The following is a 22,001-nucleotide window of genomic DNA, read 5'->3' as shown; positions in this document are numbered from 1 at the left end:
CACAAAACGAGAAACCAAGTTCTTTATTTGGCAGACATTGATAATTTGAACGTTTTTTATTCTAATTTTACTAGTGATTTGATTAGGAAACACAATGAGTTCGAGGCTAATAGATCAGGTTGGTCTCTATGCGGAAGTCCTCACAGGTTAATCGCTTATGTAAACAAATTTACACCTTTTTTCTGCTTCGAGCTACGTTCCACTTCCGGTAGAAATTCTGCATAAGAGAGCTGTGCTGAACATTCATAACAACGACAATAAGTGTTTCATGTGGTGTATTTTAGCAGCGCTTCACCCGGTTCAATGTTCAAATAATCCAAATACGTACGTTGAAACGTTTATATAGGAACGATGGAACGTTCTGTCATCCTCATCTTCACGATTAGTCGAGTGCTATTAGCACTGCGATAATAGAAATTAATATTTAAAATATATAAATAAATACCAAGATTGAAAATATCGAGAGTTATGAATTACAGTCCTTCATTCCAAACAGGAGAACATTTGCAAATTTGAATCAGCCCCACAAGGAAATACAGTATGACATCACGGTAGGGGACGGGTTCATTCATCCACATAGATCTGATCTGTATATAAAATTTGATATTGTAAAACAAAGTAATGGTGAAGAATATCCCCTCCCTGGGGCTAATATAAAACTTATAGATAATTTTGTTCCATTCTTATTTTCTCAAATTGAAGTCAGAAAGCATGGTACAGTGATTGACAGGATTGATTGCCCTGGGATTACATCCACTAGAGTGGGGACATTGAAACTGTCCAAATCAGGGAGTGCATATTATAAAGTTGGTGGGTTCGAAGCTGGAACAAAAATTCAAGCAACAAGTCACACAGTACTGTTCCCCATGAGATTGCTATTTGGATTTTTCTCTGATTATAAAGAAATTATGTGGAAAGGTGGTTTGAGTGTCATATTTCGCAGAGCACCCAATGATCATAATGCCATCATGAGATACAAAACTTTGAATGCAGATGGAACAGCCAATGAGGCTAGTTTACCCGAAGCTGCGAAATGTGTGATCCAGTCTATGGAGTTGCGAATGCCTATAGTTGAATATGAATCGAATTATGCTCTCAAATACAAAGCCAACATTTTGAAAAATCCTCAAATTCCGATTCAGTTTTATACATACCAATGCATACAGAGGTCAGTGGAGGGTAAATTGTTTGAATTTGATCTTACTAATCAGCTCCAATCTTTGCAATATGACATGCCAGAGTTTGTCGCTGTGCTGTCTCAGACAGGGAGAGATGACAATCAGGAAAAGGATAGCAGCCAGTTTGATAATTGTAAAGTTAAAAATGTGTATCTGAAGAATGACAGAAATGAAGTATTTCCTCGTGAAAATTACAATTTCAACATTGCAGAACAAGATTATTTGAAGTTATATGAAGCTTACAGTGCATTAAAACGAGTAACTGAAGGTAGCATACTGTTTGACCAGCGATCCGAGAGCTCTCGATTTTTTCTGCACATGCCCGAAGTAGAAGAGTCCAGTCGTAAATTGGGGGAGTTTGCCGAACCGCTTCTCTGAAACGCGAGCAGCGCGAGGGAAAGAGAGGAATGTTGCCAACCGGAGAATATTGACACAAGATATTGGAAGTGCTCTGGCTGTGGAGCGGCATCTTTGCAAAAGCTGAAGTCTTGAACGTAGCGCAACTTCGGCATCTTTGACCCAACCCCAGAGTAAGTCGACTGGACCCGTATTTGGTTTCGAGCCACCACTATGGGCTCCGGAAGGGGGTTCAAGGGGGGGACGCCTCCCTGAAAAATGAAATTATGTATTTCGCACATATAATTTCATTTTAGCCACAATAATATGTGTTAATTATTGCATGATCACCATAAATTCAAATTTAAGCAATGTGTTTTCAGGGAACAGAACTATTTTTGGAGAAAATGTGCCTTGTTTGCCCCCCCTGGAAAAAAAAACCTTCCTTGCCCCTCCCTGGAAAAAATCCTGCAGACGTCCATGGCCACCACCTGTTTTTCCGTAAAGCGATGTTGTCACTTTTGCCTGCAGTGTTTACACATCCATTCATTCACTGCGACGTTTTACTCCCACGGTCTTTATATTATATATAAAAAAAATAGCACAGCACAATAACACTAATCGAGATTCAACTCTTCAATACCAACAGTGAACCTAAAATTGACATAGGAATTTTAGTGGGGTACTGGATATTAAATTGTGGGGTATGCTTGCAGTTTTTATCTTACTATACTCGTGAGAGCCTTTATTATAAATTACAATATTATTATTTTTTTATTCTAATAATTGTAACCCAATTGAAGTGTATGGTAGCCTGATGTGTAATGAGACTACTGGTATCACAAGCCACTAACAAGTCTCGTTAGATGCGATGTGTTCGGTTATATATTGTCACCCGCTGTTTTTATTTTTTCATCGGAGATCACAACACCTTGCAACACCTCACTGAAGGCATTGTAAACTGCAACACCTCACAACCCACCAGGGTGCGAAATCATTGAAAACTGGTGAGGGGGAGAAAGTTCTTATCCTAAAACCCCCCTCCCCACAAACATATGTGTGAATTATGTGATGTACGTATTTGTAATGTTATAAAACGTAAAAATAAATTACTCAATTAAAATAATTATGATTATTATTAATTAGAAATTAACTTGTTACTTTCATACATATCAGATAGTCTAAAGCAGCTAACTAATTCCTTTACTAACCGGTTAAAGACGTCAATAAATTATGACATACTTGAAGTGGTTTTATTACGTACAATGGCAAGAGTAAAAATTTACTATCCACAAACACGTGTAACTTCTTTGTTTCATAATTTTTAACATTCGTACTTACGTATCTGCTTCACGGAAAATTCTTTAAGGTGTATTCATGTTTGTTTGATGAAAGTAATTTCAATTTTTCACATTACGAGTACTTCTTACTTTTAGTTTTTTCGCTTGCCTAAGACACAACATGGCGCTTACACCCTTGTAGATCATCGCGCATTGTGCTTGTCTTTTTGTCGATTTTCATTCGATATTCAGGGTTTCCAACCTTCGAAACCCAAAATATACTAACTTTTTTTTGCATTGTTTTACGAACAAAATTTTAACTATGCTTGCCTAACCTAACCTAATCTTGCCAGAAATGGTTCATGGGGCTATCCGTCAATGGTTTCCCACACCCGGTATGAATTTCACCACGTATCCAAGACACGTCATCTTTTCGGAAAACAATGGTGTAGTTGGAAACACTGCATCCCAATGAAAATCGACAAAACACAAGCACGGCGTGCAATAATCTATGAAGGTGTACACACCGAAGGCTATTGTGCGTCAGAGAATTAATTTTCAACAAAAATAATGAATTTCCGCTATGACACATTCCCACATGACAGAAAACACCCTCCAGATGTTCAACAACGCTACAGAAACTTATTACTGTAAGTCGTATCTTCTGTAAAAATGAAGAAATCTGTTTGTGGATAGTTAACTAGTACCACCTGAAAAACCAGGGGTGGATGGATATCTCATGGAAATATATATTGAAACCTAATTTGTTAATACTAGACATGAATGAATCATGGCTCTCATACCATTTATCAACCACTAAATGGATGATTCAGTCCGACAGTCGACTAAGTGCCATTAGTAAGTTCTGAGAAAACGAATGGTAAAATGGTAATACATTTAAAATCTGGGACCTTTGAGCAAGATTTGTTAATGTTTCTGGACCTTCAGACAGGTAAAATCGTTCCTATCACTGTTTGGAACACACAAGAGTAGTTTTGACTGCTCACTGGACTGCATAGCTCAAAATAGACCATTGGCACTTAGTCACCTGTGACACTGAGCCACCCAAATAGTCTGAGTGCCTTGGATCCTAGAAGGTTATCACAACATGAACCTCTCCAGTTACTTTTATACCAAACAATTCCAATGGAATATTACTATTTATTTAATTCAATAGTTATGTTCAGGTTAATAATAAAGTTTAAAAAAATAATAAAAAAGCAATTTTTACATGGAAAGGAAAGATATGATTGATCCAAATAAGATGATACGTACACATACCTAGAAATGGGAATTGATTTAAGTTTCCTTTGAAGAATGATTTTCATTAATTTTATGTAAATATGAGACAAACATTCAGTGTAGGATTAAATAAAAGGTAACAGTTTAGTACACATTAAAATCAGATATTTTGTGTTTTGCATGGTTCGTACTTACCAATTGTGTATTGCGGAACATAGTTCAAGGTGCCATTATGCTTTTAACACGAAAACAAACACAATTTTTCACATACAGAGTGATTTCTTTGATTCCTTTCCTTGGCTTCCGTAACACACAATATGGCAGCCACATCTTGACTCATGTTGTGGGTATGCAGTGTTTCCAACCTTTCTCACCGAAAAATACCTACTATTGTGTTCACCAGTGGAAATTATACATTATGCACGGGTAGCTGACGGATAGCCCCACGAACCATTCACTGATAGCCCCATGAACCTTTATGCACAGTAGCTGACGGATAGCCCCATGAACCATTATGCATGGTAGTTGACTGATAGCCCAACGAACCATTCCCGATAAGCTTAGGTTAGGCAAGCAGTGAAAATAAAAAAGGGGGGTTGGAAGCACTGACAGGGGGGGTTACGTCATGAAACATACGCTGCATCTGGTTTAGGTACGGGAGGCAAATGAAAACAGTAACAGTTTCATACATCAGAGACACATTTCTTCAATTTTACACAAGAAACTACTTACGGAAATGAGTTTCTTCAAGGTTTACAACGTTCGTTGAGGTATTTTCTTTCATCGTGGAATATATTTGACCGAGAAATGATGTATTTTTCAAGAGAAATATCTCACCGACACAAAATTTCCATTGCTTTCATTTGCTTGCTTTACGACAACCAGATGTTGCGTACATTTGTTGACGTAACCCCCTGTCAGTGTTTCAACTCCCATTTCTTTTACTATGCTTGCCTAACATAACCATAGGGCTATCCGTGAATGGTTCATGAGGCTATCCGTGTATGGTTCGTGGGGCTATCCGTCAGCTACTCGTGCATAATGTATAATTTCCACCGGTGACGAACACGATAGTAGGTATTTTTTGGTGCAGAAGGTTGAAACACTGCATACCCACAACATGAGTCAAGATGTGCCCGCCATATTGTGTTCCGGAAGTGAAGAAAGAAATAAAAAAGCACTCAGAATGTGAAAAATTGCATTTGTTTTTGTGTAAAAAGTTAATGGCACCATGAACTATGTTCCACAATACACAATTGGAAAATACGAACCATGCGAAACACAAAATATCAGATTTTAATGTGTCTCCGATCTATGAAACTGTTACCAATCAAAACAATGGCAATTGTGAGTCGGAGATATTTCTCTTGAAAAATACATGATTTCCTGGTCAAATATATTCCACGATGAAAGAAAATGGTAAATTTCTTGTATCAGACAAACGGGTTTCTTCAAATTTGCAGGAGAAATTATTTACTGAATGCAGCTTCTTTATACTTGTGGAAGTTCGGGGAAGTGTTTTCTCGCATCATTCATTGAATTTGGCCGGTTAAAAATCTATTTTTCAATATAAATGTGTGACCGATGCACGAAAGCTCTTGCATCCATATACTTCCATTTGGATGTAGCCTGTGTGTGATGATGTAATCCCGGTCAGTGTTTCCAAACACGTGTTTTTGTAACTGAAGAAGGTACGTTTCCGCAAATGGTTTGTGGGGCTATGTGTCAATGGTCCATGGGGCTATGCGAAAATGGTGTGTGGGGCTATGCATATTTTTTTCGAAACCAATTTTTCACTATTGTAACCTATACGTGAACCTACCTAACCTAACCTTACTGGAAATGGTTCGTGGGGCTATGCATCAATGGTTTGTGGGGCTACATAGGCATTTTTGGGTGCAGTGAGGTGGAAACAGGTATTTTTGGGTGCAGTGGGGTGGAAACACTGCATGCCGAGTAAGAAAAGTGAAACCGTGACCGCCATTTTGCGTGTTACCGAAGGCAAAAAAGAAAAGAAGAAAACTTACTCGATATGTCGCAAATAGAGCTTATTTCCATGAAATAATCGAAATGCCACCTTCAGCAATGTTTCTCAATGCAGAATACGTAAGTACAAATATTCAAATTAAATGAACTAGCAAATTTCAGCAGTTTGTCCGATACGAGAAATTTACCAAGAAGATACCTCGACGAACGTTGTAAACCTTAGACAAACTCATTTCCGTAAGTAGTTTCTTCTGTATTTTCCGTACCACTTATATATGCTCATGCATACATTAGGTTTTGTGCTCCTAGCATTATATCTCGTGTGCGTTTGGGGTGCTACTATTCATACATTTTAAGTTAGGATTGTTTGATTTGATTATCTTAATAGCGCTTTTATCATGACACCTTTTTAGTATAATCACTTGGATCTGTAGAGAATTAGCATGTTGTAGTACAGACGCATATATAATAAAGATATTAGTTTCTAGCAATCGAAAGTCAGGCCGGCAAATTGAATTATTGAGGTTTGATGATTATTTTCAGTGCAAGGCATTTTACAAGCACAGCAAATTAATCCAATTTTAAGACGTTTAATTTCTTTCATAGAGATGAAAGAGATGAAAGTTAAAACAAAATAGTGCAAGTAACATACGAGAATAGTGTTGTTTCAGCATTCAGGAACTCACCTCAGTAACCTGCCCGAATAAACTAGTTGCTGTGCCGATATATACACATGAATGTATTATAAATGAGTTTTTCATACATTTTTATCATCAGAATAAACAATTATCAAGAGCCACAGAATTCATCTGAGATGCACCATGTTAGTCAGATGTCTAATAGTAAAATAAAACGAAACGAAACCTAATCGCCAGGCGCAATAATAGGACCACTCTGGTTAACGATTCGCACGAATTTCAACAATAATATATTACATATACTAACTGTTAAATAAAGATCTTAATTGGTTACAAAGATATCAAAAGATACCAAAGTAACATATGCAACAATATTTTCCGATAAAGACATTGAAATTATCTACAAAATTCAATTACGGTGTAAATGTAGAATGAAATATATAGGCATTACGAAGCAAATTGTCCATCCCCATGTTAATTCTCTCGTAACGAGAGCTTCAAGAATTGAAATAAAACGAAACGCTAAAAATGAACCTTCTGGCAAACTCTGCACAAGCATACGTAAAAACACTGTCCTTATAAACATGTAGGATCCATTACATAAACAAAATTAGTTAAAATAGCCATGGACAATTTGTCAAGCTCTGAACAAACAGAATTACTGCTGCGTTGTGTTGGTGACTTCCGGGAACTTTGCATGTCTATCATATCTCTGCATTCCAAAGTGCATTCAGAAGACTTTATCTGTAACAAATAGTTGTGCCTAAACTAGGTAGTCGAGTTCTCTGTCAGTGATTGTTTTACTTCAGTCATTTTCATAGTTATTTTACAATATGTTGAAAGGAGTTGTTGGTTTAGTAACGGGAGGAGCTTCAGGACTCGGACGGGCAACTGTTGAACGACTTGTGCGAAACGGCGGAAGAGCTGTGCTCTGTGACCTGCCCACATCACAAGGGGAGGCTGTCGCAAAAGAATTAGGTGAAAATGTTATATTTGCACCAACAGATGTAACATCTGAGAATGATATCCTCAATGCTCTAGAGCTTACAAAGAAGAACTTTGGCAGCTTGAATGTTGTGGTAAACTGTGCTGGCATAGGTGTTGCTTTTAAGACATACAATTTTAACAAAAGCACCCCACACAAACTAGAAGATTTTACTAGAGTTTTAATGGTTAATACAGTTGGAACATTTAATGTCATTAGACTGTCCTGTGCTTTGTTGGGGGGAAATGAACCTAATGAAGATGGCCAAAGAGGTGTTATTGTTAACACTGCAAGTGTAGCAGCTTATGATGGACAAATGGGACAAGCAGCTTATTCAGCCAGCAAAGGAGCTATTGTAGGCATGACACTGCCCATAGCAAGAGATCTGGCAACTCAGGGTATTAGAGTTTGTACAATAGCACCAGGACTCTTTAACACTCCACTTTTGGCAGCTTTGCCAGATAAAGTAAAAGCTTTTCTGGCAAAGACTGTACCATTTCCTCAGAGGTTAGGGAAACCTGATGAATATGCTCAGCTTGTCGAAAGCATTATACTTAACCCAATATTGAATGGAGAGGTTATACGTCTAGATGGCGCTTTACGAATGCAACCGTAATTTCTCCAAACTGCACATACCAGGAAGCAATAATCAACAAGGTGCTGGGTACAGTACTCAGTACTGGGTACTTAGTAATTAGTAACATATAGTGATGTGATTGTTGGAGAATATTTTACTTAATCATTATCATTACAGGATGCAGTCAGTATTCCTACTAGTAAAGAATGCACATAAAGATGACCATGTTCATAAGTGAAAGTGTGTGTCAGTTGATAATACAGTGTGTTATAGTTATAAAGTAAAATAGAATGCAATGTCAAGACGAGTCTGTATAAAACTAAAGTCTGCCCAAGTCTCCATTGTTTAATTCCGAACTAATCATAGTACACACGCATTTGTAAAACTTCGGTATGGTCCCAAGACGTCTGATTCATTCTTTCTTAATTTTTAACATTCGTACTTACGTATTCTGCATTACGAAAGATTCTTCAAGGTGGTAATTTGCTTTTGTCACGAAAATAATTTCAATTTGTGACATGAGTAATTATTGTTTTTACTTATTTCACTTCCGTAACACAATATGGGGTACTATTATCATATGAGGGAAACACCTACGAATCATATATTGTGGACTTCTTTACATTGCTAACGTGTTATTTTTGAATGCGGAACATTTCTTAAGGTGAAATAATGCATTTCTAACTAAGATAATGTCTATTTTTTCTATTTACGAGTACTTACTGTTACTTGTTGTTTCAAATCTGTAACACATTATGGCCGTGATAGCGTACTGGTTTAGGGGGCGTTCTGAAAGTGTTTTGTCGATTTATGCAGTGTTGCAACCTCATTCACTGGAAAATATCTACTTTCGTGCCCGGATTTGAAATTATGCTAATACCTCGCAAACCATTGACGTTAGCCTCACAAACCATTGACGTTAGCCCCAAAAACCATTCACGTTAGCCCCAAAAACCATTTTCCGTAAGGTAAGGTTAGGTTAAGTTAGGTTAGGCAAGCATTGTTAAAAAAAAAAATTAAAAATACTCGACACGTGGTTCTAGTGAAAACACGGCGAGGCTGAAACACTGTCTACGGGGTTGCATCATCTTAACACACGGAACATTGCACTCTCATGCAGAAACAGCATGTCGGACAGAGATTTTCGCAGAAAACAACACGCATTCACATTAAAATGGATCAAATCTATATTCAGGAACTTCCACAACGCTAAAGAAAATGATTTCCGTAAGTACTTTCTCCTGTAAATTTGAAGGAATCTGTTTCCCTCATACGATAATCTTACCCAATATGGTGAGACAGCTTGACTAGCGTGGTACATCATCATTGGGTATGCAGTGTTTCCAACCTCGTCAACCAAAAAATCCCCACGAACCATTCACAGATAGCCCCAATTCATGAATAGCCCCAAGGACCATGCACGCTTAGTCCCACAAACCATTCACAGATAGCCCCAATTCATGAATAGCCCCACAAACCATGCACGGCAAGGTTAGGTTAGGTTGGGTTATGTTATGCAAACATAATTAAAATTGTCATCTTGCAAAAAACGGCATGGTTGGAAACACTGATAGGGAGTTATGTCATTTGCAACATTTGGTTCACGTAGTGCAAGGAAATGAAAGGAACGACAATTGTATGTTGGAGAGATATTTCTGTTCAAAAATACATGATTTCCCGGTGAAATAGATTCCACGATGAAAGAAAATACCTACATGAACTTCTAAATGCTACAGAAACTCATTTCCGTAAGTAGCTTCTTGTGTAAAAATGAAGAAATCCGTTGGGATCTTATCGAAGTTTTACCCACACATTTTTTACATGGTTCGATTTTTATTTGTTTAACACATACATCAGTGTCTTTGCGATTACTTGCTGGATGTTTCTGGATAATTATTTTCCCTTCCATATACTACTGTGATTTTTTTTTTTTTTGCAAGGAGCCATTAGATTAATGTTGTCTTGAATGTGGACTGATGCATACATATTTACATCCATAAATACTTTTCAAATCACAATTTCTCCTGTAAGTTGTACTTAGTGACACTTTTAACTGTGCTAATTAGTTTCTCAAAGCTTTGAACTTAGCTCCACAATAATTTCCAGCATTCTAATATACTTCCTAATACTGTTATAACACTTGCAAGAAATCATTACTGTTACTTAAAATTTCTGCAAATATTTTTGAATTTTTTATTACAGGCTAAAGATTTAGATTTAGAGCATGGGAATGCTCCCTGGTTCAGCTTGGTGCCTTCCTGGGATAAGTTTTCTTAATTTTATAAAGTTTTGCTTATTTTACACATTTTCATTTGTCGATAGGTAAATTTAAAACTAAGTTTTGATTACATTATTCTGAGATCATAAGGAAGGGGGTTAGGTGAGTTTGCTTTGATTACCTTACTATTTCCATACATTATCTCACAGTACTGAACACATTAGTCCTGTTTAGTTCACTGTGCACTAACGTGTTTAGTTGGTTATGAAGTGAACAGTCTTCTACTTCGTTGATTTGGTGTCACGTGGTGTATTTCAGGCCTGCACCATTTGCACTACATTTGGGAGAAGTTTACAGTGTGGTGTACAGTCACTTGGTACATTCTGACCAATCAAATCAATGTTAAAAACACCAGGGAAAATTCAGTAAGTTTTGGTACACACAGGAAATTTACTATGTAGAACTATCAGCAAAAAATGCAGGCTAGACCAGAACTCGAACCTTGATCTCTGGCATACTGAGCTGGCTTGGCTTCGCCTAAAACTGCAGCAGCAAAAAATCAGGCAAAGCCAGGCAGGCTCCTTAGCTCTGTGGTAGAGAAATGGCACGGTATGCCATAGACCCGGGTTTGAGTTCTTGTCGAGCCTGCATTTTTCGTTGAAATTTCTGCAAAGCAGGGAAGATATTTGTTGAAAATTGTAAACTTGAACACTACCAGTCTTGCATACAGTGTCTTCTTCGTTGAACACAATTTCCTTGCGCCAGCCTGACACTGGATTGGCAATACACAGCTCAATGGCCCTGTCTAGTTTGCTGCTCTTTTTGACACTCATAATTGTTGCCGAGAAATATTACAGGGTTTTTGAATGGTTGCTGTTAATCAAAGTTGGACACACTGCACATCTTTGCAAATCCTGGCCAGGAAGGAAACTATGTATTTTTGGCATTGCCCGATGTGACAAGTAAGGTTTGAAATGTTTGTGCGTTCCTGCAACAAAAGTAATCATCTATTGTAACAACCTTTTAAGTTTCTCCGTGCTCACAATCCTCAAAGATGACAGAGAAATGTTATTTGTATTTTAATGTTTTGTTCTTGACTTTCAAGTAACACTCTGGCTATTGTTACAAAAGTGAGGCAAGGCCTGTACATTACTTAGGAATTGTTAAAACATCATCCTGTCAAGTGGTACATTTTCAGTAAGCATTCACTGTGCCACTCCCACCCAGTTTTCATATTAAAGCAAAAATTCGGAAATATGGGTTTTATTAACATTAGCGGTAGTACTTTTGTGATTGCATGGTTCAATCGCCCAGCCTATATAACTGGCATGCACCCTTTCAGATGAGGATCAGCACTCGGTGGTTATTTTTTTTCCCTTTTTTCCATGTTGAATGTTCTTTTTTACACACCATTATAGATCCCCAATCCCAGGCATGCTAGTGAAATATCAAAGTGGGTGGTCTCAAGTTGCGAGCGTGATACATGTTATTCTGTAGGTCAGGTATAGTGGAAATGTGTTCTATGAATGTGATGTACAAGGCAAATACATGCTGTAGAACTTTAAATGATTGGTGCAAACAATCTGTCTATAGTAGGATACACTGCAAATTAGTGATGGCTAATTTCCTCTAATTGCATTAGTGGCATTTTGTAAAAGTGGTGTTTTTTTTTCAAATATTTATAGTAGTAATGTGAATGACCAATGAGTACATTGATATATGTATGTTTAAATATAGAACATTGTTTCCATATTTTGTACAAACTGAAAAAAAAGAGCTTCAGAATATTTTTGTAATGTTTAAGGGAGTTTATGATGGGTATGAATAATGAAATTGTTAATTCTTATATTTTTGTTGTAAATCAGAAATGAGTACAATATAGATTCCACACACCAAAATATTTGATGGAATAATTATTTCTGAAATTGAAAAGTATATCTTCGAGATGCCTTAAGTCAAATATCTTGCAACAGGCAAAGACAGGAAAGCTTGTCTAGTCAAATTCTTTAACATTTATTTAGAGGTATGAAAATATAATTCACAAAATAAGCTTGTTAATTAAATGTACATGCTTGTAAATAAGACTGATTTACGAATGTGACATGTATATATCGTTAATGCATGGTGCAAATTCTTGTTAAGATATTTTAGTGAGACCCATGACCCTATTCATATAATTATTTTTTTCCATTACTCATTTCAGTAGGTTTAGTTTACCATTTTCTAAAATGCTTTACATTATTTTGTTAGTATTTGTAGTCAATGCATTGCAAATAGTGACCAGTAGTAATCAAAACATTGTGATGTTAATATTTTTTAGTAGCGATGTTTTTATATTGTTTGCTCTAGCTTTGGAGCTTTTTTAAAAAAATACATTTTGTAGATGCATAATGGTCAGGTATTTGGTACTACATTTTTTCTATGGTTTGTGGGGCAGTTTTCAGGAATAAATTTATCAAAGCAGGCATGCGTGTTTCATTAAAGATCACTGTTAACATTTTCTCTTTCATTACACAGAAATTTCATCGGAGGACTAGAACTCGGGTCTCTGGTATATCAATATTCTTGCTGTTTTATCTATGTGCACTGACATACACAGTAAGGGGGGGGGGGGGGGACTACAGCCCCACCCAAAATTTTGAGAAAATCAAAATACTCAAAAGAAAGCAGGAAACAAAAGTCATAAGTGAAACACCACCTTAAAATAACCGCCAATTGCAATTTTTTGTCTTTGAACAATCTTTCAGATAAAGGTTATAAATGGTACTTAAGAAATATTTTACAGTGTAAGCCCCTCTAGAATGCAACCTTGTAATGTCCACATTTACAATTCTAGCCCCCTCCGAAAAAAAAATCTGCATATGCCAGTGCCTGTGTGAAATTGTCTGTTTCAGAGGCAACAGATCTTTTTGTAATAACACTAACATACAATTCCACACATGTAAAACAGCAAAGAGTAATATTATTTTCCTGTAGTCTACGGTTATTACAAGCATAAGAAAACAGTTTTTCGTTGTGACATTTCTTTAGTCAAAATGAAAATAAATGTCTGATGAAGGGAGCGTGTGTTCTCCTGAAACTTCACAATGACAAACTGTTTTCTTATGCTTGTAATAACCGTAGACTACAAGAGAAATAATTCTACAATGCAAGCAATGCATACATACAAGAAAAACCAGCAAAGAGTATCTTGAGAGTGTGGTAAATCTGCGCATGGGTACATTGAGGTGATTATTTTTATTTACAGTGCGAGTAGGCAGTGAGTTGTTTCTAGAGAGTTTTATAGGCACCAGTATGTTCCCGTATTATCTATTTTCGCAATTATTACTTTTTTCCCCTCGCAAAGTATGAGTCTTATTTTCAAAGAAACTTTGCATGGTAATAGGAATGTACCACTTCTACATACTGCATTTTTCATTCACTACGGTCTGTTGTGGTGGCCACAGGAGCATGCCTAATACCATTTACTTTTAATATTTCAATTTTCTTCTTCCTTTAACTTTCATTACCAGGAGGTACAATGTATAAAAGCCCTATCACTGCAAAAGGGAGAAGAAGAAAAAGAAAAGGTCATCTGATGCTAAATAATTCAGCTCTCTGCGACAGCTATGATATTTGTAGGGGTGTGCAGGACAGAATTTTTGTAATTGGGACAGGAAAAATTTGCAGTTTCCAAACTACGTTTGGAAATGTTCAAATTTTCCCGAGGCTCTCGAAATCTAGAATTCCACGCATCATTTTCACCTTAAGTGATTGTTTTTGCATTTCTGCAATAAAAACTAACAATTTCCGATAAGTTCCAGACACTTGCAATGCAGAAAATGTAAAGGATTAACGACTTTTTAAAATGACCATCTGGGGCTGGAATTTTTCTTTCCTGATCCCAGTCCCAACTTTTCGGGATCTCGCACAACCCTAGATATTTGCGACAAGTTTGAAAAGTTCTCATTCAGAGAGTCTTTACAGAGACAAGACTCCGTCAGCTAAAGTTTAAAGCACCAACAACCAACTTTTGGCATGCTAGATCATTTTTATAGACAATGCAAATGGTTATGTATCTGCATAGGCTTTTCCCGCGGTATCTGTTTTTAAATCAAAAAGGCCTTTGTAAAGCTTAAGAAATATCTTTATTATTCACATTTCAACACATTCGCTCATCTCTCCCTCACATTTGTTCACCGAAAATTCATAAACAATTAGAAGTTTGTGTTTTGTGAGCAGTTACTAATTGCATTCCATAGTTTATTATACATGGAACCCAGATTTTACGTTTTTTCATTTTACATTTTCCCGAATTATACATTCATTCTTGATGGTCCCAACAAAGCAGAATGTCATAAAATTTTCCTCAGTTTTACTTTTTCACACATATTAAGTTTTTTTTTTCCTTGCTAAAATTGAGGCTCCACTGTACAACTTTCATAGTGTTTTACCATCTCAGACCAAACAAAGAAATGAACAGATGTTGGCAAGATAACCTTTCTTGATTTAATAGTTACAAGTATGTACATAAAATTGTTTTGCATTTTTTCCATAAAATTTCACTTACTTTGTTCGTACCATTCATAATCAGCTAATGCAGTTCATTGTTGTGCTAATATTTGTGTGATGGAAGTTACAGTTTTATAACCACAATCGTGTCTGTATCGAGGCATCTTGAAGTAGCATTCAACTACTGTTGATGGAATACAACTTACTATTTGTATTTTTGTACAACTTATTATTGTGAATCTAGATAATTTTATTTTGATATACTGATACAGTAAACTCAAATGAATATTCCAGTCTGGCAATTGAAACACAGGTTTGTCTTTTATCCAGTGCTCACCTGTCTCTCAACTGTTGGTTTATGGAATGTCAGACAGGCCTCTCAAGAAGTAAGTATAGATCCACCAACCCATCTGAAACCCTGGTACAGGAGCAGTGGCGCAAGTATCGCTACTTAAAACTATGGGGAAGCCTATAATTCGCATATTTTCCAAGGTTTCAGAAAGCTTGGTGCATCTATAGCAAGATGCCAACACATTCAGAATAATCAGTCAGTCCATCTTTGGAACGTTGTTTTATTTTATAATTTTGTGTGTCATTTATCAGATTTTTACAAAGAAGAAGAGTGTATTGTCAAATTGTGAGTACTGCAGGTTTGCAGAATTCCATTATTCTCTGCTTAAGTTACCTAAGAGGATGAGGAGACAGGTGAGTGGAGAAGGCTACATAATTTAGAACTACATAATTTGTATTCATGTCCAGATATTATTAGAATAATTAAATCAAGAAGACTTAGGTGGGCAGGCCATGTGGCACGAATGGGAGAGGAAAGAGGAGTTTACAGGATTCTTGTTGGGAAACCTGATGGTAAGAGACCTGTAGGAAGGCCAAGACGAAGATGGAGGGACAGCGTTGAGATGGACCTAAGGGAAATCGGTAGGGATGGAAAAGAGTATATAGAACTTGCTCAAGATAGGGAAAGATGGAAGGCCTGTGTTGCTGCAGCCATGAACCTTCAGGTTTAAGAAGGCTAGGGAGTTAATTAGTTAGTTACCTAAGACTGCTATACTTCTGCAAATGCTCATTGACTTACAGCAGTGGGAAAATGTTCTAAGAATACACATAAAAGGAATGCATAAAAATTACAAGTACAAAAAATATTATCTAATTTTAATACTTGCTACTTGTCACATATATTAAAAAAAGGATATGTGAAACTACTGGAAAATATGACACCGAAAAGTCAAAGTACTACTATCAACCTTTCCCCCTTTCACACTACAATGGTTCTGTTGTAATAATAATGATAGGTAAGGTAAAGTTCCCGGTGCACATGTCACCGATGTGGGGGTAGGGTTCAACACATTCTCCATCTCCGCCAGTTTGGAGTTCATGTGATCATCGCCATGCTCTGGCCACCCTTACCCCCTAGGGTTACCCCCAGGTACCCATTGGTGTGAAGCTGGGTGAGCTCCAAAGCTGCTTTATGTGGGAACAAGGTTGGAAAAATTCCGACAGATGACCCACTCTGGGTCTCCCACGTGGCAGTCAGAAGCCCTACCGACTAGGCCACCGTGGTTAGGAAGTTCCAAATGGAAAGTTTGAATACAGGAAATTGTATGAAGAAAACATTTCCTGCAAACAGAAATGAAGTTAAGATCTGAGCACAGTAAATAAATGTGTGTGCATGCATTATTGTTGTGAAACTTATTACTTGCTGATCTAAATATATATGAGACCCATGCTCTACATTATTTTCCCAGTACTCAAGTATCACAATGCTTAGTTATTAGATAGGTAACAATTCATGTGTAGTCATGTGAACTAAACTATTTACCCAGGAGAGGGAGGGGGTTGCACAACTATCAGAGTAATGTACAGGGAACATAATTTTTTAAAGTTCAAGATGTGTGTTTTTGGAAGACAAACGTTTTCTCATTTTTAATTTGTTGTGACGTGTGACGTGAAATACCACTTTTTTTGTACATGTTCTTGCTACACATACATACATACACATAAAATTTAGGATATATTAATGCCGTTAAGAGTTATCAGTATTGTCCATGTTATTCGGTCCGTAACAAAATTATATAACTATATTATTAATTGAGCAGCTCAGGAGTAAAACTTGATAACCCATACTCGATTCAATATTGAGTTAAGATTGGATTTAGTTGCTGTACAATAGTGAATAAAGTTCCTTCAGTAATCACTGATGGTCACAAACACACAGGAACATCTACGTAACCCATAAGACACCTGTAATGGACAAACTTTGATCTGCTTTTTTCTCAGTTTCATACTTTTGTGGGTTATCAAGTTTTACTCCCAAGCCACGCAATTGTATTTCTGCCTCGCATAATCTTAATTCTGCATTCTGAAGAATGTCCACATTATTGTAAATGAGCACAACAACGACAGTATATATCACAGTGATGTACACGCAGAAGAAATGCTTATCACCAGGTGTGATAATACATCTTGAATATCATAAATTACGTATATAAGATTATGATGAATTTGAGAGCGAAGAATTATCCTCTGGATTCAGACTTCCTGAAATGCTGAAGAAACTGGGTAGGCCTTGATCTGTTACTTCTGCCAGTCTAACGTCATCACCTGTGTCATCGGAAAACTGCACCCAATCTGCACTGTTGTTACGACTCTCAAGATTGTAGCAGTCTTCAAACTGACATGCCCCGTCTGCTCCTCTTGCATTGCGAAGCAACACTTCTATGAAACCATCTATAGATGTAGGTTCAAAACAAGGATTTGTAAACTCTATTGACTGGTTGCTATTGCTTTCACTATATGGACTCTGCGGTGGGCAATTTTCTGCTTCCTCCATCACCATTGAGTATGCTGGTGGAGGGCTCGCATCGTCTGGACTGAAGCCAGGATTGTCTAATTCAGTTGCACCACTAGCCTGTAATGGTAACAATGATATTAACACATTGATGATTTAGAGATCTCTGGGCTCATTAGCATATAGATTACCGTATTTCACTGCATATCGTCACAGCTTTTGTACCAAATTGTTTTGAAAAAAAGAGGGTGTGACCATTATATGAAGCTCTTTTTTTAAAAAAAATTTGCTGATATTTAAAAAATGCACATAATACTTGTGAATACACATTAAAATTGAATACGTCAAATTGATGTGACAGTTTAATGAACATTTTTCCTGTCTGAAGAAAGTTAACACATTACTTGCTATAGATTTGTGCATTATAGTTGAAATATTACACTTGAGAAAAGAAAATCCACAATAAAGATACATTGTTTTAATTTCATTTTTACGAACAAAGGATAACTTGCCAAACATATCTAAAGTAAAATAGTGTAACTCTAAATATAACTTATCCATGTAGTAACTGTTCCTGAAATATATATGTGTGTAGATTACATACCAACACCAATGGGTTACATATACCTGTAACTTGTTAAAAAGTGCTGGAAAAGAAACGTTTTTATGTGAATTAACCACACTGTCAATGAAAACAACGAAGTAGAATATGTTAGAAAAAAAACTTTGTGCTACATTACCCCAGCAATTTGGTCATATGATGGAGGCTTCTCTGGGAAATTTCCTGCCTCATAATAACTTGGTGGTCTATCTTGTAGTCTTTCAACAACGTAACGATCAACGGAACTCAGACTTGGCTCTCTTGGTCTTGAGTTAAAACCACAAATCCTTCTCCTGAAAGATAGAAACATGCCACTGTGAACTAGAGATAGATAGTTGGGGCGATCAAAGCATGTAAAAAAAAACTCTTGGTCTGGATGAATTTTAAAAACTACTATACCCCTGCTGCCTCCCTCCCTAATACACCAACACAATTTACTTAACCTCATTCCTTGCCAACTGAAAAGAATATAATTATTTCCAGTGCCTCACACTGGAAATTCTATCTGTATTATTGCAGTTTAGTTCGTCTGCACCGTGACTGTGCGATCTTTGGGCTCCGGCTATGTGACACGTGCAGGTTCGAGTCTCCTGGGGGAAGTGTAACAACCTTTCTCCTGAGATTTCGGCCTGTGTATGGGACCGGTGGCCACCGTGAGGAAATCGGGGAGCTACAAATGAGTAGCATAACCCAGTCATGGAAACCTACAATTACAATGGGTTTGTCGTGCTGACCACACATCACCCCTTAACTGGTTGGATGATCTTCCACCTTCACAGGTGGGAATGAGGCTGGCTGTCGGTAGGTAAGCCCTGGCCCTCATGGTCTGTTGTGCAACCAGTTATTTATTAATATAGTTCACACCTGTATATATGTTATAATTTTACAACGAAAAGAAGGGCAGCTATTAAGAAATGCGAGGCCCGGTGCTATCTAAATCCGTGAAGCCTTTTTTTAAATGTGAAAGCATAGACAACTTCAGTTTCCCATAAAAATTCCGCACTAAAACCAAGATGGTCATTGGTATTATGTACTTATTATGTATCAGTCGGTAATGCGTCTGACTACGATGTTAAAGGTCCCGGGTTCGATCCCCAGCCGGTTCAAATCCGGGAACTTTTCTAACGTTGGAAGCGACCCCGGCGCCCACCCAGCATCGAATAACATGGGTGCCTTGGGGAAACCCTGGGGGGTAAAGGTGGTCAGGGGCATGATGTTGATCACATCACCCCTACTCACGACCGGATCAAGAAAGAGTGGGGCGTTACCCCCTATACACCTTCATGGCGTAGTGCTAAGCACAGGGGAGAACTTTACTTTTTACTTTACTTTTTTATGTATGCACATGCAAACAGTGGCAAAATTTGACAGCATGTAGAGACCATCAAAGCAAATATTTTCTACCATTAAAATGTAACAGTCTGGCTGTTAACAAAAATGGGATGGAATATCTTTTGTTTAGCGCAGTCTCCAGCTTAATGTGAGTATAAATAGATACAATAAATAAGAATTGTTGCAGTGAACCAGGTCAAATTTTCAGAATATGCCAGTGAAAACAAACACAAAAAAAGTAATTAATTTGCTGTCTCAGTTTGAATGAGGTTGATCTAGTAAATAAAAGGATAAACTCGAACATACCTAAGGCACATTTTCCAACCAATGGCTGTTAAAGCTGCAATTGCTATGACCAGGGCACATCCAACTGCTATTTCAGCTGCCAGTATGAATGGTGGGTATGGCCTGCAAAATAAAATTCAATTTAGTACATGCATATTCAAAGAGAACATTTACTTTTAGGCTTCTACTTGTGTTGAATTTACTTTAAAATTTAATCATTGTTAAGAAACATATTTCTGTATTTAATATTTTGCCTTTCAAGAATAGTCACTTGCTAAATTCAAGTTAAAGAAATATTTTGCTAAATTTCCTCAAATTGATAGTATCAATTTTCTTTTTCATTGGGAAACTATTAATAACATATGGTATTATATATCAAATCTAATGGGCAGAACATCAAGAATTAATACAGTAAAATCTAAAATATTGGTTCATCAAATAGTAGTCTTATGTAGTTTTTAACAACAATTCCAGAAAATGCAAATATAAAATACAAACTTGACCAGGACTCAAACCTGGATCTCGCACATACTATGCTCTACCAACTGAACTACCGAACCAGCCATCTCAGTTGTTAAAACCATGGTATGCTATGTAAGAGAACAGAGTAAAAATCTTAGTTTAACCTATTTTTCGGTTAAATTTCTGCACCTAGAGATACGAGGGTCATTCAAGGAAAAAGTTTCCCTATGTTGCAAAAAAAATTATTTCTTAACTTACAGACAAGAATCAAGTTGCACCAAGTAGCATGGTCCTTTCTCACTTTTCAACATAATTTCCAAGGCGGCACAATCATTTGTCCCATCGTTGCACAAGTTTTTGAAAGCCATCTGCACAAAATTTGGGGTCCAGGGAACGAAGAACACTTTTCACGGCTGTTTCCATTCCATCGATGTCTGTTTGAATTCTGGAATTTAGTGATGAACGAAGCTCTCATCCTGAGTCACAATACAGCAGAGAAAGTTGTTTCCTTCAGAGAATCCAGGCAACATGTCATACGTGTCGTGAGATGTTCTGTAGTGAGTTGTCGTGGGACCCAACGTGATGAAACCTTCATGTATCCCAATTTTTCATGGATGATTTTGTGTGCAGTCCCAACAGAAATGTTCAAATCAGCGGCTGCTTCACGAACCTTGATTCAACGGTTGGCCAAAACCAGTGCATTCACTTTATCAACCAATGTTGCGTCACTGACTACAGGTGGGCCACCGGGCCGATCTTCATCGAATATGCTTGTTCGTCCTTCAGAAAACAATTTGCACCACCTTCGCACCATTTGCACTGACATTACAGAGTCTCCATAAACAACAAACCAGCTTCCTGTGGATGTCAATAGGAGCAAGACCATTTGCTCACTCATACAGGATCACAGAACGAATCTCTTCTTTACTCCACACCGCCAAAACACGTTCCGCCATGACTCGCTACTCCTTATGGCCAGGGCACGTTTCTCACTGCATGGCTCACGCTATGCACTGTAGCCCACACAAACATTGCATTGTGTGTAAATGTAGAGGAAAGACGAAAGAACACATTGCTAGTTTCATTTCATTTATCGGGCTCATACTTTCTCCAAAAAAAAAAGGGGGAAACTTTTTCCTTGAACGACCCTCGTAAATGCATATCTGAAAATGTGTATGGCTGGATGACAGCATAACTGCATAGTCAATAGTTTAAAATGTGATAATTTCTGAAAACAACTTTTGAAGTCACTGTGGATAAATGAAAGTGATAGGCAGTGGCAGATAGAACACTGCATTTTAGAAATGAGATTAGGTAGTTGTTCTGTAATGGAGATGGAACAATTTCATTATAAATTTGTCAAAATAAAATAAATAAATTCAATCAATCAACTACTTTGATTCCACTCTTATTCAAAACTTTTGTCTGTTAACAACAAAAGTAAGAACAGAAGTCCACTACTACTTCTAAGCAGCTCCCATAAGTGTCTAAGGTTAGAATGCAAGTGATTTATCTCATACTCAGATAGCACTTGTGGTTGGTCGAGATAAATTTTCATTGACTGTTTACGTTTGCATTCTCGTGGCT

General features: G+C 37.2%; 2 protein-coding genes across 2 annotated transcripts in view; one reads left to right on the top strand and one right to left on the bottom strand.

The window, feature by feature from the left end:
* The window catches only part of LOC145987207 (uncharacterized), a 142,265-nt gene extending 135,282 nt beyond the window's left edge, over positions 1-6,983 (bottom strand). The window contains exon 1 of the mRNA XM_083121935.1: positions 6,709-6,983. Within this exon, the coding sequence (XP_082978061.1) occupies positions 6,709-6,783 (75 nt within the window). The 5' untranslated portion in view covers positions 6,784-6,983. The remainder of the gene's footprint in view (positions 1-6,708) is intronic.
* Positions 6,984-7,330: 347 nt separating this feature from the next.
* Positions 7,331-12,904, top strand: LOC145992124 (3-hydroxyacyl-CoA dehydrogenase type-2-like). Its single transcript, XM_083128377.1, has one exon. The coding sequence runs from the start codon at positions 7,494-7,496 to the stop codon at positions 8,259-8,261; it is 768 nt and encodes a 255-aa protein (XP_082984503.1). The 5' UTR covers positions 7,331-7,493; the 3' UTR covers positions 8,262-12,904.
* The last annotated feature ends 9,097 nt before the right edge of the window (positions 12,905-22,001 follow it).

The sequence above is a fragment of the Lepisma saccharinum genome, chromosome 1, assembly GCF_977018435.1.
Source record: "Lepisma saccharinum chromosome 1, izLepSacc3.1, whole genome shotgun sequence".
Classification (NCBI taxonomy): Eukaryota; Metazoa; Arthropoda; class Insecta; order Zygentoma; family Lepismatidae; genus Lepisma; species Lepisma saccharinum.
The sequence above is the reverse complement of the archived record's forward strand: the minus strand, read 5'-3'. Positions and strand labels throughout refer to the sequence as shown.

Bases quoted from the DNA above. Each gene is read 5' to 3' on its own strand.
- LOC145992124 (XM_083128377.1), top strand. From the start codon at position 7,494: ATGTTGAAAGGAGTTGTTGGTTTAGTAACGGGAGGAGCTTCAGGACTC.